Genomic DNA, 12,417 nt, shown 5'->3' on the forward strand with positions numbered 1-12,417 from the left:
CCCGACCACAAGAGCAAACTCAAACCAAGGACTGCATCCACGTCAGGACTGACCGGCCGTCACAACCGCCCGGGACGAGCCGTCGGAACCATTCCCCCTCTTGCCTCCCCCTCCTACGGCCTCGCGCGCCCACGACCAAGTCAATACATCCCGGAGGACCACCATCGCCATCCATCGCTAGGTGTAAGAGCCGACCGGTTGGCTCGCCAGCGACGACGACTAGGGGCGAGACAAAGCCACCTCGCCCGGGCGATCGGCAAGGCCCGCTCGTTGCTGTCGGGGGGTCGGTGTCGATGCCGATGCTGGTGCGGAAGACGGACGGCTTGGACTGTGGGCAAGGGAGGTTCGTCGTCATGGTGTGGTCTGAGTAGGGGCGCAAGGTTCCCGACAAGAGGGTAAGTAAGGGGCGGTATTTGGGTGAATTAATGCATGATCCAAAGAAGGGTCTTTTTTTTTTTTTTTTTGGATAACGGATGGTTAGGGATTCTGGGCGTAGGGGGCTTTGATAGCGGTGATGGTAAATAATGATGGTTTGGCTACGAGCATTCGGGAAGTAACCACTCCAAAACCGAGGCAATTGTCAACAGAGACACAATCCAGGAATCGAATATATCAGTGACCGACTAAACCATTGCAAAACCAACATCATAATTCATCGAATCCCCAAAGCAAGCAAACAAGAAGCTTTGACAACGAATGGGTATAATCCAACATCAACATCAAAGATGAAGTGGTATCCGAAGGCACGACATAGCCGCCCAAGATGCTTAATGCCCCAACAGCCGCAACGCAGCACCGGCCCAGCCCCAACAATCTCGTAGTATCTCCGAGGGGCCTCGACATTGCCAAGCCAAATCCAACAAAAGGAGAAAAAAACACAAAAGCACAGACGCCGGGAGGGGAGGGGGAATCAAAACATATCATCCTCATCCAGAGCGCCATCCCACCGCTTCGCAACAAGCTTACGCATCTTCTTCGGGCTCCCGCCGCTCGAATTGCGCACCGCATCGCCATCATCGCTGACCCGCAACCTCTCCATCTTCCTGTGCAGCCCGCCATCGCCAGCTCCCGTCTTGGCGCGTCCGGGTCTCGGGCTACCCGTGTCCGCCACGGCGGCGCGCGTCTTGGGCGGCGATGATGACGACGACGAGGCTGCCCCCATTAACACCACGGCGGCGGCGGCGGCTGTGGCGTCGCTGGGCCGCTCGCGGAGCGGGACCCTCTTGGTCGGGCTCATGCCCGCCAGCTCGCGGCGGAGGACTTCGTTGTCTCGGCGGAGCCGGTCGTTCTCCTCGGCCATGTCCTCGACCAGGACGTTCTCCTTGTTCTCGCCGTCCTCGTCGACGTCGCCGCCGGCACCCATGGTGCGCTCAAACACCTCGATCTTGCGCCCCCAGTGCTCCTCGCCGCGCTCCATCTCGACCTGCATGTTGGCGCGCCACCTCGCCATCTCGATGTCCAGCCGCCGCTCGAACTCGCCCGTGCAGTCCTCGCGGATCGCCTGCTCCAGCTCCAGCATCCGATCCTCCATCGAGAGCAGGTGCGCCTCGGCCTCCATGCGCGCCGACTGCTCCGACTGCAGCGCCTGCCGCAGGTACTCGACCTCCTCGGACAGGCGGGCGATCTCGAGCGCCGCGTGCTCCATCGTGGACCGGTGCTCGTCGCCGCCCGAGCTGCAGGCGCCGGGGGAGAAGGTGCGCTGCATGTTTGGGCCTGCCGCCGAGCCCGAGCTCGATCCCGGCGGGAGGAAGGGTCGGTGGTACAGCGGCGGGGAGCCGACGGGGCTGGAACACTGACCCTGGGATGGAGGTGCATGTGCGGTAGTGGCGGCGGCGGCGGCAGAGAGGATCGTCTGTGTTATGCTCGGGATGCGGGGGACGGTGATCTCGCGGGCAAGCGCGCTGTAACGGAGAATCTGCGACGTTGCGTTGAAATCCCCAAGCGGATCTGCCGTGACGATCATGACTGCCTTCTGCGGATTCCGCCGGGAAGTGACAGATGACGAGTAAGACGACACCGAAGGGAAGGAGTTGGAGAAGAGCAGCTCGGTGAGCTTGCATTGCCGAAACGGCACGACGCCGGGCTGCATGTATTTCGTCAGAATGGGTGCGGGCCTGGGCGGGGGATGGGGGAATGGGGAGAAGAGAGGCGCTTACCTTGTCCTTGTTTGCTGAATCGCTCTGCATCTGAAGACACTGACCCAGATACATCAAGCTTTCGTTAATCTTGCCCGCCTCGGCGAGCGTGGCACCGGCAGTCTTGGCATCCCTCGCGCGCTCACTGCCAGCAAGATCCACGATCGTCAGGGTGCTACCTCCCCATGCCGACTCCATAGGGTAATTCCGGGTGTGTTTCGCGCGCTTCTTGACTTCAACACAAATGAAGCCATGACTCCGTGAGCTTACGCTATTGCTGCCCGTGCCAGCGACGCGACGTTCGTGGAGCCCTGCCTCGAGGACCATCAGCGCCTGCTGGAGGCTACCGCATACAACCTTTCTAAGCCCTGCGACGACTTTCCTGTCAGGTGAGGCCTCTGTTGGCTTGAACAGCAAAGGGCGACGGCGATACTCCTTTGTAGCGGCAGACTTGATTGGGGGGGTTAGCAGGTCGAAGATGCGGTCGTTGTATACCTCGTACATGGAGATGACAACGGCATACTCGCATGCAGGGTCACAAGACACGGATAGTGCGCTGATATCCGGTTGTTGGGGAAGTGCTGAAGGCCGGTTGAGGAGCCGCCGGGACGGGGTGGGTGGTGGCCCCATAAACTCGCCCTGATCATGGTAAGCTTTAGCATTATTCTTCTTTTGTCGGACTGAAGCAGTGACTGCCATGAAATGCATAGTTGAATCGTTCTTCTGCTTCTGCTTCCGAGTTGGGGTCATGCCATGCTGCAACAGTTGATACGGAACATCATGATGCAGCCCTTGCATGGTATTGGACTGCTTGAGACCAAGAATGGCGTCCGAAGCGAGTCCCTCTCCAAACTTCAACTTGGATGGGGTTAAGAAGGGACCCTGCGAGGCCTGATAAACTGCCCTGCGAACAACCCGGACCGTCTTTGGGCTATCAGATAAGCCCGGAAGATCGGCCAGGTTGCCTTCTGAACCACCCATCCGAGGGCATGGATTAAGAGGGGAGTGGTGGGGGGCACCTCTAGCCAAGGAAAAACGAGAAGCAACGTGAGGGGACCGTACAATCATTGGGGTGGGAGCCCTTGAGTTTGGACGAGATGACGCTGAGGAGTCGGCGTACACGGACTCAATAAACGCAGAAGCTGAGCATATGGCACCCTCCGATGGGTCGGAAGCACTGATGGATGCTTCGAGGTTTGGGCGAGAGGCGCAGCCAACAATGTTATGGCCGAGAGAGCGGAAGACGACATCGAGGGCCAGCTGTGTCAGGCCGCGCTGGGTCCTTGACCCGAGGATGGTGTGTGACTTCGCATAGGAGTCTGTCAGCCTCGATTGTGCACCACGAAGATGGGCCTATTATCAACAAACCTTCCCTGAGCCAGTCACGCCAAGCGTGGCAAGCAATGCATCTGTTCCATCTCCTCCATGCGGAGCCAGCACGCCCTCGACAAGTGGCACCACGCCGGTGCAATGGAAAACATCCAGTTGAGTGGCATCCTCCTCGAAGACTCGGGTGAACGCGAACTTTTCGATTGCGCGCCGGCGGTCGTTTGGAGGGTTCAGTGTGATGTGTGTTGGCGCCGCATCGTCTGTGGCGGGCTCTTCAACAGTCAAGAATCGCTCGGCTGACGGCGAAGCCCCTGCTTGGGGTGGACGCAATCGCAGGAAGACCTGGAAGAGGTTGTGCGCCTTTTGTGATGTGGAAGGCGCCGAGTCCATTGTGAAGCAGAAAGTACTCGATACTCGACTGAGGTCTTTTTTCTGTTTTCTTCTCCGTTGATGGTGATGCAGTGAGGAGTGGAAGCCGATTATTTTCAGATACGACGCATCAATGTTATTTACTTTTGCCCATTCCTGGCAGGGGTAACTGGCCTAGCAACCGATAAGATAACGAACGGGCCATTCCGCATCGCATGGAATGGGCGCACAGACCACTTCAGCTGGTTGGCCTCCAGGCCCACTCTCCACGACGGTGAAAATTACTTTCTCGAGTGGGGTTGTACTGTACTTCATGACGATAAAGTCTACATCTGAACACGTGGATGTCACGTATCATACACATGGAATTGCCTGGACAGATACCTATGTACTGTACATCGATGCGAGAGAAGTGGCATCGGATAGGACAAACACGTGTGATTCCCAAGTGGCAGTAGCAACCTGGCTGTCCCTTCTCCTTCAAGCCCCTCACCTGGCTGGCCATATGATATTGATTGCGGACGGGGACCGGAAGTAGGTTTGCGGCCAATAACACCAAGGCCTCGATATGCTGAATTCCATTTAAACCTACCACAGCTCCCAATCTGTTCAAGCTGGGGTGAGTCATGGGGCGAAATGACTTTCCGCTGACTCTTCGTCTTCCGTGTGATTCACGTTTGTTGCTAGCATGTGCCAGCCTATTTACTCAAGTGCCCCAGCCTGGCTTGCCTGGATGACATTACCTGGTTAGGGACCTGGTAGCTAGCGTTTCTAAAACCAAGTCGCTGGTGGATAATCGGCGATGGAGAGAAAAATCTTCGTCGTCTTTTGCATCATCGCCTCCAGCAAGCTAGTGGCACTAAGTGGCTAGAGGGGACGGCGGGGCCATCTAGAGACTCCTCCGGCAACTGATCCAGTGAGGATCAACACGTAGCTACATCATGCGAAGCCAGATAGATATTGCATCTGCAGCTCTGCAAGACCACGAGCAGGTTCTTGGCTCTGTGTTGTGCACTCGGGTGGAGGCATGTTGTAATGTAGGGAGGGGAATGCGGGGTGGGACGGGGATCTTTGAGGAGCCTCAATCGACAGCCCTGTGCCAGGATTAGGAAGGTGGTAAGAAGAGGAGATCTCCTGTATGACGATCTCGAGATTTGGGAAGTGTACGAAGTGCGAGTGCGGAAACATCTGTGATAATGGCCATGGCAATGGTGCGAAGGTAGCATCAAGAGCTCGAGGAGATGGCCATCTTTTGCAGCCGTCGGGGGTCCCTCTGCTAGGTAGGGAGCTTCCACAGGAAAGAGCGGTGACGGTAAAGACGACGCTCAATTGGGCAAGGTGTGAGCTTCCAATGCTCCAGCAGGCCCACTCTGAAACAGAGACGGGAGTCACGGAAAAGTCGCTTGGAGCAGTAACAGCCGCAGCATGATTTGATGAGGCGGCAGTCCTCGAACCCCACCAGAAATGGGGGCCAGTGACTGGTCGGTCGGTCGGCGAAAAAAGTTCGAGTGTCTACTTTTCTTCGGAAGCCCCCCCCCTCCTCTTCTTCCTCTTTTCTTCCAACAACCAACCAACCCAAAGCCAAGACAACGAAGTCGCACTGCCCATTCAGAGAATTCAGTTCCAGATCTGATCAAACTTCGTCGAGAATTTTCAAGATGCCTTCGGCCGTCGCTGAGCTGTAAACGCCCACTGCGGGACGTGTCCGCTCTCCAGGCATGTCCCGCAGTCCAGCAGCCTCAACGAGAAACTCAAATTGTGCCAATTCACCTCGACGAAGTTTACCAGGCCTCCGACCTCTCGAGCCTCGACCCAATCCGGGACAAGAGGCTCGGATTCTCCGAGAAAGAGAGCCTGACTCTGAAAACAACAAGTTTGCAACCTGCCCTCCGATCCGGGCTCAGCGCGATTCAATATCTCTTTCCTGACTGACCCCCACCCTCGTCACCCGTCTCTCCTCAGCTACCGACGCAATACCAACCAAGCACCGCTATCATACAGCAATTACACCAATCTGTCGCCTAATAGACGGGATTTGACGAGCGAAACCCAAGAGCCGTGGTTGTCATTCGAGCTCTCTCTAATTCCAGTCCCCCCACTCACCGCCGTTTCCCGCATTCTACCCCAATTTACCCCTGCATATCCCACATGATGTCTCGAAACATACGGCAAAAATACCCTCGCGCCCCGGTCAAAGTAGCCAAGCGCCGGGGCTCGGACTCCTCTTCATCCCTCAACCTCTCCGACGACGACGGATACTCGGGCGTCGAAGATATCAGCGATTCAGATGACGAGGACGAGGACCATGTCCGCGCGGCCGAGGAGAAGCACATCATCTCCCACGAACTCCGACACGTTGTCTCGGAGCCTCCTCGGCCGCCTCTCAATGATGACAGTGATGCTGATGAAGAGGACGAAGAGGACGACGACGATGAAGAAGATGAGGAAGAAGAGGAAGATGATGATGATGATGATGGCGACGAGGTGGCCGAAGGAGACGACGAAGTTGGCCATGAGACCGTCAGTTGGGATGGTATCCTGTCTGATATTGACGATGGCGCCATTTCTGATCTTGCTCCAACCAACTACATCCTTGATGAGGAAGTGATATATGGTGAACGCCATGTCCGCTTCACTGGCGTACCGGATAGCGACTCTGATTCGACCACCACCGATACGACGAAGGACATTGATGGCTTCTTCCCTGACCTCTTCGTCGAGCAGAATTCTCTTGACCCGGCATTCCGTCGTGAGATTGAGTATGATCCTGATGAATCCTCGAACTCGGGTTCGTTCTGGGACTTCCACAGTCAGGACCAATTTGGCCTCGATTCTGATGCCGACATTGGCGTGGCAGTGCAGGAGGAGGACACTCCGACCGCCACGCCCTGTGTAAGCCAAGTTCCCACCGAGGTATCAACACCTGTTCCATCGGGCGAACCGGTCATGGAGCTTGATGGATACGAAAGTGAGTTTGGCTGATATGTTGGTGAGGCCTCTGCTGTCGATGCTAATGCGCTCTTGTCAGCCGATGGTGACACCACTGAGGATGATGTCCCTGAGCCACCTGTTCGTAGGAAGCAGGTCCGGCGGTGCCCGTCCGTGGATGTATCGTCAGACTCTGACACTGAACGGCCTGTTCGGCGCCGGCGCGGCCACGGCAAGCCCCGCTTGGGTCGCTATAATCTGGACAGCTCTGACAGGAAGCCCATCGCCGTCGTCAACCCTATCTCGCGCAAGATGATGATCTTCACGCCCCAGAGACTACGACGGCTGGACTTGTCTCCGGAGTCGTTCAATCTGGATTACTTCAACAATCCCGAAATCACCCAGTCCTCCCCTATTCTCAGCAATTCTGCCTCCCTCATGATGAGTGCCATGTTTTCTTCAAATACTTTTGGCGATTTCATGAACACACAAGCCGTGGGCCCTGCCGAAGCCTTCTTCTCTTTTACGTCGGATGCCATAACCGCGGACGATAGCGACGAAACCGGGGTCGATTGCGAAGAGGACGAGGAGGACGAAGAAGAGAGGAACCTGAAGCTCGAGGATTTCATCACCTTCCATCAGGAGTCCTCCGAGGATGAGGACGAGGGAGACGACGACAACTGGGATGCGAATACCGATGTCGCGTCTACCCCCGGCCGCCCACGGACGTCTGCCAGTGCCGTCAGCGCCACCAGCGACCTGAGCATGGCGGGAGCTCACCCCTTGCTGAGCCACTTCGACAACAACTCGGACGCTGTCGGTGCGTTCCGCCGGAACCAGATCAATCAGCAACTGATCCTCAGCGACAAGGCGACCCCGGCCTCGCTGGCCTTCTCGGGCCCGTACTACCACGGCACTCTCAGGGGCATCAAAACTGGCAGCATGGAGGCAGTGTCGACGCCAATCACGCCCGTGCGTCGTCAGAAGCGGCCCAGTGTCAGCGACCTCAACCGAAGTCCTCTCGAGACCGTCTCGCAGAAGAGAAAGGCCTCGTCGGCGATCGGCGACCCCCTCCACAAGCGACACCGGAGCATCTCGGATATGGAAATCCTGCACATCTGATAGGTATCTAATGTTTATTAGAAGCATCGGTATGGACTGTATGTAATACCTAGGCGCGCGGGAAACCGGAACTCAAAAAACGACCAAGGATGGCATGGCCATGCTGTTGTTCAGGATGCCTTGACGAGAGTCGGCAACCTCAACGCTCTGGCTGTCCCTGGCCTCGGAACGGATCATGACGATCTCCTGCTTTTTTCTTTCTCCTTCATTTCTTCCTCAATCAGACTTGAACGGTACTTCTCACTGGCCTCTTCTCTTTCCTTTCGTTCTCTGTGTTTGTTTGTGTGTGTGTTTCTAATGTTCCATGTCTAAATCACGACTTGAACGTCTCAAAAACTGTCCAACTTCTGATGTGTCCGATTAGTCGCATTCTCTTTTGGAACTGGCCCATCAAAAAGTGACGGGATTTGCTGCGATGGTGCATGGTGCATGGTATGGTGCAAGTCTTGGGAGGGATATCTGCGGCGGACTGACTGCATTTTTGGCGGTCAAGGTGGATGGGTGGATGGATGGATGGATAGAAGGACCGATGATGGCCTCGGCGCCAGCTTTTTGTCTTGCGATGGTACCATGCCTCCTCCCTCTCGGCTACCGCTGCCATCTAGATGCTACCTGGGTCGTAGTAGATACGTTACACGGAGATAGATGGCCAATAGATGTTGCTGATCATTCACGTCGCTGCCTCGGCTTGTCGTCTACTTGACCGGATGTGATGTGGCACCCCTTTGCTACTCAGATCTGACAGTTCACGGACACCTAAAATGGTGGTAACGAGTGGTTGCTGTAATTTCTTAGCTAACGATATCCCCTTGACTCCACAACTTTGGCAGTGGCAAGGTGAAAATCGGTCATGTTCAGAAACCGGTCATCCAGAATCAGAGGCCGCTATATACATCGACAGCAAAGTATATACAACAGAAAGGGACAAGGATCATATGTGACAGAGAAGCAGTCCTAGTTGGACTGGTAGTGAGCGACATATCCGACCTCCATCATACTGCCATACCCGTCAATGGTGTTGCCGTCGGGATAGCCGGGCTGTAAGCGGTCACTGTCAGCATTTTCATCCCTCCGAGGCCGCGCGCGGATTTCAGCTCACCCAGTTCCCACCAACAGCGACGTTCAAGATGAAGTACAGCGGGCTGTGACACAGCGCTTTCCACACGCCCTCGTTGCCGATGCGGCTCCCCGTGACCTGGTGGAACTGCCTCCCGTCCATGTACCAGGTGACCGACTCGGCCCGCCAGTTGGGCGCGGCGGTGCGGTCGAAGACGACGCGCCACGTGTGCCACGACTGGTCGGGGATGCCGACGCTGCCGCCGATGCCATTGCCCTCGTTGCAGATGCCGCCCGGGTACACGTCGCAGTGCGCCGTCCCGTACCCCGTCAGCTGCCCGTTGACCGTCTCCATGACGTCCAGCTCGCCGCACGCCGGCCAGGCCGTGCCGTGCCGGATCGAGTCGCCCAGCATCCAGAAGGCCGGCCAGATGCCCCTCTTGCGGCTCGGGTCGGCGTCGCCGAACCGGATCTGCGCCTCGGCGACGGTGAGGCGGCCGGGGGCGGGCGCGAAGGTGTAGCGGCTCTCGACGCGGCCAGACGTCCAGCCGGACCGCGCGTAGGCGTCGCGCCAGGGCACCAGCTGCAGGGTGCCGCCGCCGCTGCACTGCACGTTGCGCGGCGACGACGTGTACGTCTCCAGCTCGGCGTTGACGCCCAGGTCGCCCGTGACGATGTTCCAGTTGCCCGCGTCCGGCGGCGTCCCCGCCGCGTAGGGGAAGTTGGCTTGCCACACGCGGGTGTAGCCCCCGTACTGTGGGGCGTCCCAGGCGGCGGCTAGGGGGGCGAGGAGGAGGGGGAGGAGGAGGGATTGGTGGATGCGCATCGCTGATCGGAGAGGGGGCCGGGGCCTAGAGTGGAATATATATATACAGAGAGTTGGGGGAAGATGAGGTTAAGGAATGGAAACGAGGGATGGGGGACCAGAGGTGGGACTACAGCTCCATGGGGAAGAAGATCACCGAGAGCTTGAGGGGGGATCGGCGATGGCAGCGTTTAAGTAGGCTCGCGCTCGTGCCTCGAGGCGTAGCTGGATGTCCTGAGAAGAGGTGCCATGGACAGGGATCGCTCAATGTGGCAGCTGATTTGAGAGGGCGGACATTTGCAACTGGAATGTGACAGTCGCCCTTCGACGTTGCTGCTGCCCACCGGCCGCATTCCCCTTTTCGCTCCATTTCTGGGGAGCCAAGTCGGAGAGATATACCTTTGGGCGTGTGGGTTGGGGAGCAAGGATGGCCAGTCAGCCCCGAGTCTGCGGGACTTGCACAAGTCGACCAACCAGCAACTGGTGGGGAGCATATGCCCGTGGCGCCACGCTGCTTTCGCAGGGGTCCGTGGGCGGTTGATGCAATCATCTGGTGGGGAATAAGATGAATAGCAAGGATCAGGGACGGGTCCAGACGCTTGGTGCTTGTGACGGGCAGACGGGACTTGGTATGGTAGAGGATCGGATCAGGGGCAGGGTTGCCTGTCCAATGTGGGACCTGGCCGGCAATGGTTCCCTAATTGATACTACAGGATCTCCCTGCAACCCTCCAAAATTTCTGATGCTAGGTTGCTTAGCCATATCAAGGAAGTCAACGGCCTTGGGAGGATCGAAATAATGCCGAAGCTAATTGCGTGCAACTCAACATTTTTTGTATTTGTAATGCTTGTGATTGCGGGGGGAGGAGAGGAGAAAGGGAAGACGGAGAGAAGAATGGAAGAAAGGGGTTCATTCATTCATTCAACGTGCGCATGTCAGCTTGGCAGGTCTTCGTCTGATGAGGCTCGAGCTCAGCCCCTGAAGCCGCTCTCATTGGGCGGGGGTACGTACCCTTAGATCGACACCCCCTGCTGATAATTTCCACTGACCTGGTCTTGAGCTACCCGCCAAGCCCCTATTGGATGAGGTTTGAAATGTGAGCACCCTTCTCTTTTAAAAAGGGCCACCAGGTCGCTTCAGACGTTCGGATTTTACGTACCTAATCCACAGCCCCTATTAATCTTCCTGTCGCTCTTCGGAAACACTGTGGCATCAGCCAGTGGGGGAAGGGCACCACCTGAGAAGATGGCAGTATTGGCAAATTTGTGGCTGAAATACGGCATGGCTGTCTACCTAGTGGAGCTTTAGAAGAAAGGAGTTACAGAGAACCCTCAGCACATCAATGCGTGGATGGAAATATTGCTTGGCAGAAATCGAAGGGCAGTTGTTGTCAGCACTATCAAATCGATTGCAAACGATGCGTTACCAAGGGCTAAATAAATATCTGACCATTAACTAAGGTCCTGTACTCGAACGACACGTCCACCATACCTCTCATCAACCTGGAGTCGTTGAGGGTGGGCTGAGTCTACAAGCAGCTGCCTATCCTAGACTGGCCCTCTATGATGTTTGCGCCTATCCTGGGGGATCTCCAACCGTCCTTCCCTGTCGACAGCTTCTCCAGGTTATGCTCTCGCATCTCTCTTAGCCACCGAGTTGTTTATCCTTCCACGATCTTGGGTGCCCTTTCTCTTCTGACAGCACCTTGGCATGGCCAGTACCTTCTTCCTTACATATTCGGCTAGATCTACCGTAAATAGCAGGCCCTCGTCGGCATACGCCTCACCAATGGCATACAGTATGGTATCAGCCTCCAACTCAATGACAGTAATCTGCAACACATCTGGATCGAGGTCGTCAGAGGGGACCAGGTGATGGAATGTGACGCCGTAGTAATCGATGTGTCTAGTGAGGGATAGTCAATATCTGACCCAAACAGCGCGACGCTTTAATGTTCCAGTTGGCAGTACTCACGAGTATGGCTTCACGTCGGGCACCCAGCCCAGGTACTCATCCCGCACGACCATGTCACCAACGACCTCTGGACAAACGTCCCGCCCGTATAATTTTCGATATGCCAGTCTTGCAAGCTCCGAGCCGGCCGGCTGTAGAAACACTAGGCATAAGGATCGTGCGATGTGGAGATCGAGAGCCATGATGATCAAAGGTCAAGGGAATTGAGTGTTCGAGGAGCAGCCTAGATCAAACAAGGAGATGTTGTGGAGAAAGGGATGCCTAGAGACGTCGAATTTCAAATCCAGGCATTTGGGGCTCTGATTATCGCCTCAATGCGAGCCACTGGTACCTCGAAGAAACAATTCCGGGGTTCGTTGGGGCCGGGTATTGATACATCCCTTGCGCCAAAGGTAGGCATTCATCTTGGGTCTTTAAGTTGACGGAGATCTCCGTCTACTTCCGCCCACGTGTAACTGTTGATAGTATTTCAACAGTACAGTGACCTGCTGCGCTGGATTTATACTCACAGTGTGGCCCGAGATCCTGAATTCCGGGTTGAGAGGCCCCCCAGGACTCACGGTATCCGATGGGGTGTCCTAGATTCCGGGTCTACAGTTGGCCGACAGGGGTCCCGTTTCCCCGGTTCCTACAATCTACGATTAGGTAAATCGAGGCCCACCCGACTGTGCGTGGTGTTTGTACTTGGCCTACATGACA

General features: G+C 56.3%; 5 protein-coding genes across 5 annotated transcripts; 2 read left to right on the plus strand and 3 right to left on the minus strand.

The window, feature by feature from the left end:
- Window positions 1–910: 910 nt before the first annotated feature.
- Window positions 911–3,854, minus strand: QBC33DRAFT_449681 (kinesin-like motor protein 9; the record flags this gene model as incomplete). Its single annotated transcript, XM_060424531.1, has 5 exons — window positions 911–1,123; window positions 1,172–2,083; window positions 2,157–2,945; window positions 3,051–3,440; window positions 3,504–3,854. 5 exons carry the CDS (start codon window positions 3,852–3,854, stop codon window positions 911–913), a joined length of 2,655 nt encoding a protein of 884 aa, XP_060284390.1.
- A 2,019-nt stretch (window positions 3,855–5,873) lies between these two features.
- Window positions 5,874–7,971, plus strand: QBC33DRAFT_46622 (uncharacterized protein). Its single transcript, XM_060425148.1, has 2 exons — window positions 5,874–6,801; window positions 6,862–7,971. Exons 1-2 carry the CDS (start codon window positions 5,982–5,984, stop codon window positions 7,881–7,883), a joined length of 1,842 nt encoding a protein of 613 aa, XP_060284391.1. The 5' UTR covers window positions 5,874–5,981; the 3' UTR covers window positions 7,884–7,971.
- Window positions 7,972–8,654: 683 nt separating this feature from the next.
- Window positions 8,655–9,797, minus strand: QBC33DRAFT_585147 (secreted glucosidase). The gene is made up of 2 exons (XM_060431425.1): window positions 8,983–9,797; window positions 8,655–8,921 (listed from the first exon to the last, which is right to left on the minus strand). The coding sequence occupies exons 1-2, from the start codon at window positions 9,763–9,765 to the stop codon at window positions 8,838–8,840; spliced, it is 867 nt and encodes a 288-aa protein (XP_060284392.1). The 5' UTR covers window positions 9,766–9,797; the 3' UTR covers window positions 8,655–8,837.
- Window positions 9,798–10,418: 621 nt separating this feature from the next.
- QBC33DRAFT_46648 (uncharacterized protein) lies at window positions 10,419–10,899 on the plus strand. Its single transcript, XM_060425149.1, has 2 exons — window positions 10,419–10,747; window positions 10,817–10,899. The coding sequence occupies exons 1-2, from the start codon at window positions 10,543–10,545 to the stop codon at window positions 10,828–10,830; spliced, it is 219 nt and encodes a 72-aa protein (XP_060284393.1). The 5' UTR covers window positions 10,419–10,542; the 3' UTR covers window positions 10,831–10,899.
- Window positions 10,900–11,302: 403 nt separating this feature from the next.
- Window positions 11,303–11,900, minus strand: QBC33DRAFT_569219 (uncharacterized protein; the record flags this gene model as incomplete). Its single annotated transcript, XM_060430533.1, has 2 exons — window positions 11,303–11,649; window positions 11,719–11,900. 2 exons carry the CDS (start codon window positions 11,898–11,900, stop codon window positions 11,370–11,372), a joined length of 462 nt encoding a protein of 153 aa, XP_060284394.1. The 3' UTR covers window positions 11,303–11,369.
- Window positions 11,901–12,417: the final 517 nt, after the last annotated feature.

This window comes from Phialemonium atrogriseum (assembly GCF_030411735.1).
Source record: "Phialemonium atrogriseum strain 8032-3 unplaced genomic scaffold QBC33scaffold_10, whole genome shotgun sequence".
In the NCBI taxonomy this organism is placed as follows: Eukaryota; Fungi; Ascomycota; class Sordariomycetes; order Cephalothecales; family Cephalothecaceae; genus Phialemonium; species Phialemonium atrogriseum.

Excerpts from the sequence above, each read along its gene's own strand:
- QBC33DRAFT_585147 (XM_060431425.1), bottom strand. The coding sequence starts at position 9,765 with ATGCGCATCCACCAATCCCTCCTCCTCCCCCTCCTCCTCGCCCCCCTA. Across the intron at positions 8,922-8,982 it reads TCGCTGTTGGTGGGAACTGG|CCCGGCTATCCCGACGGCAA; the intron begins GTGAGCTGAAAT and ends GACCGCTTACAG.
- QBC33DRAFT_46622 (XM_060425148.1), top strand. The coding sequence starts at position 5,982 with ATGATGTCTCGAAACATACGGCAAAAATACCCTCGCGCCCCGGTCAAA. Across the intron at positions 6,802-6,861 it reads GGAGCTTGATGGATACGAAA|CCGATGGTGACACCACTGAG; the intron begins GTGAGTTTGGCT and ends CGCTCTTGTCAG.
- QBC33DRAFT_46648 (XM_060425149.1), top strand. The coding sequence starts at position 10,543 with ATGCCGAAGCTAATTGCGTGCAACTCAACATTTTTTGTATTTGTAATG.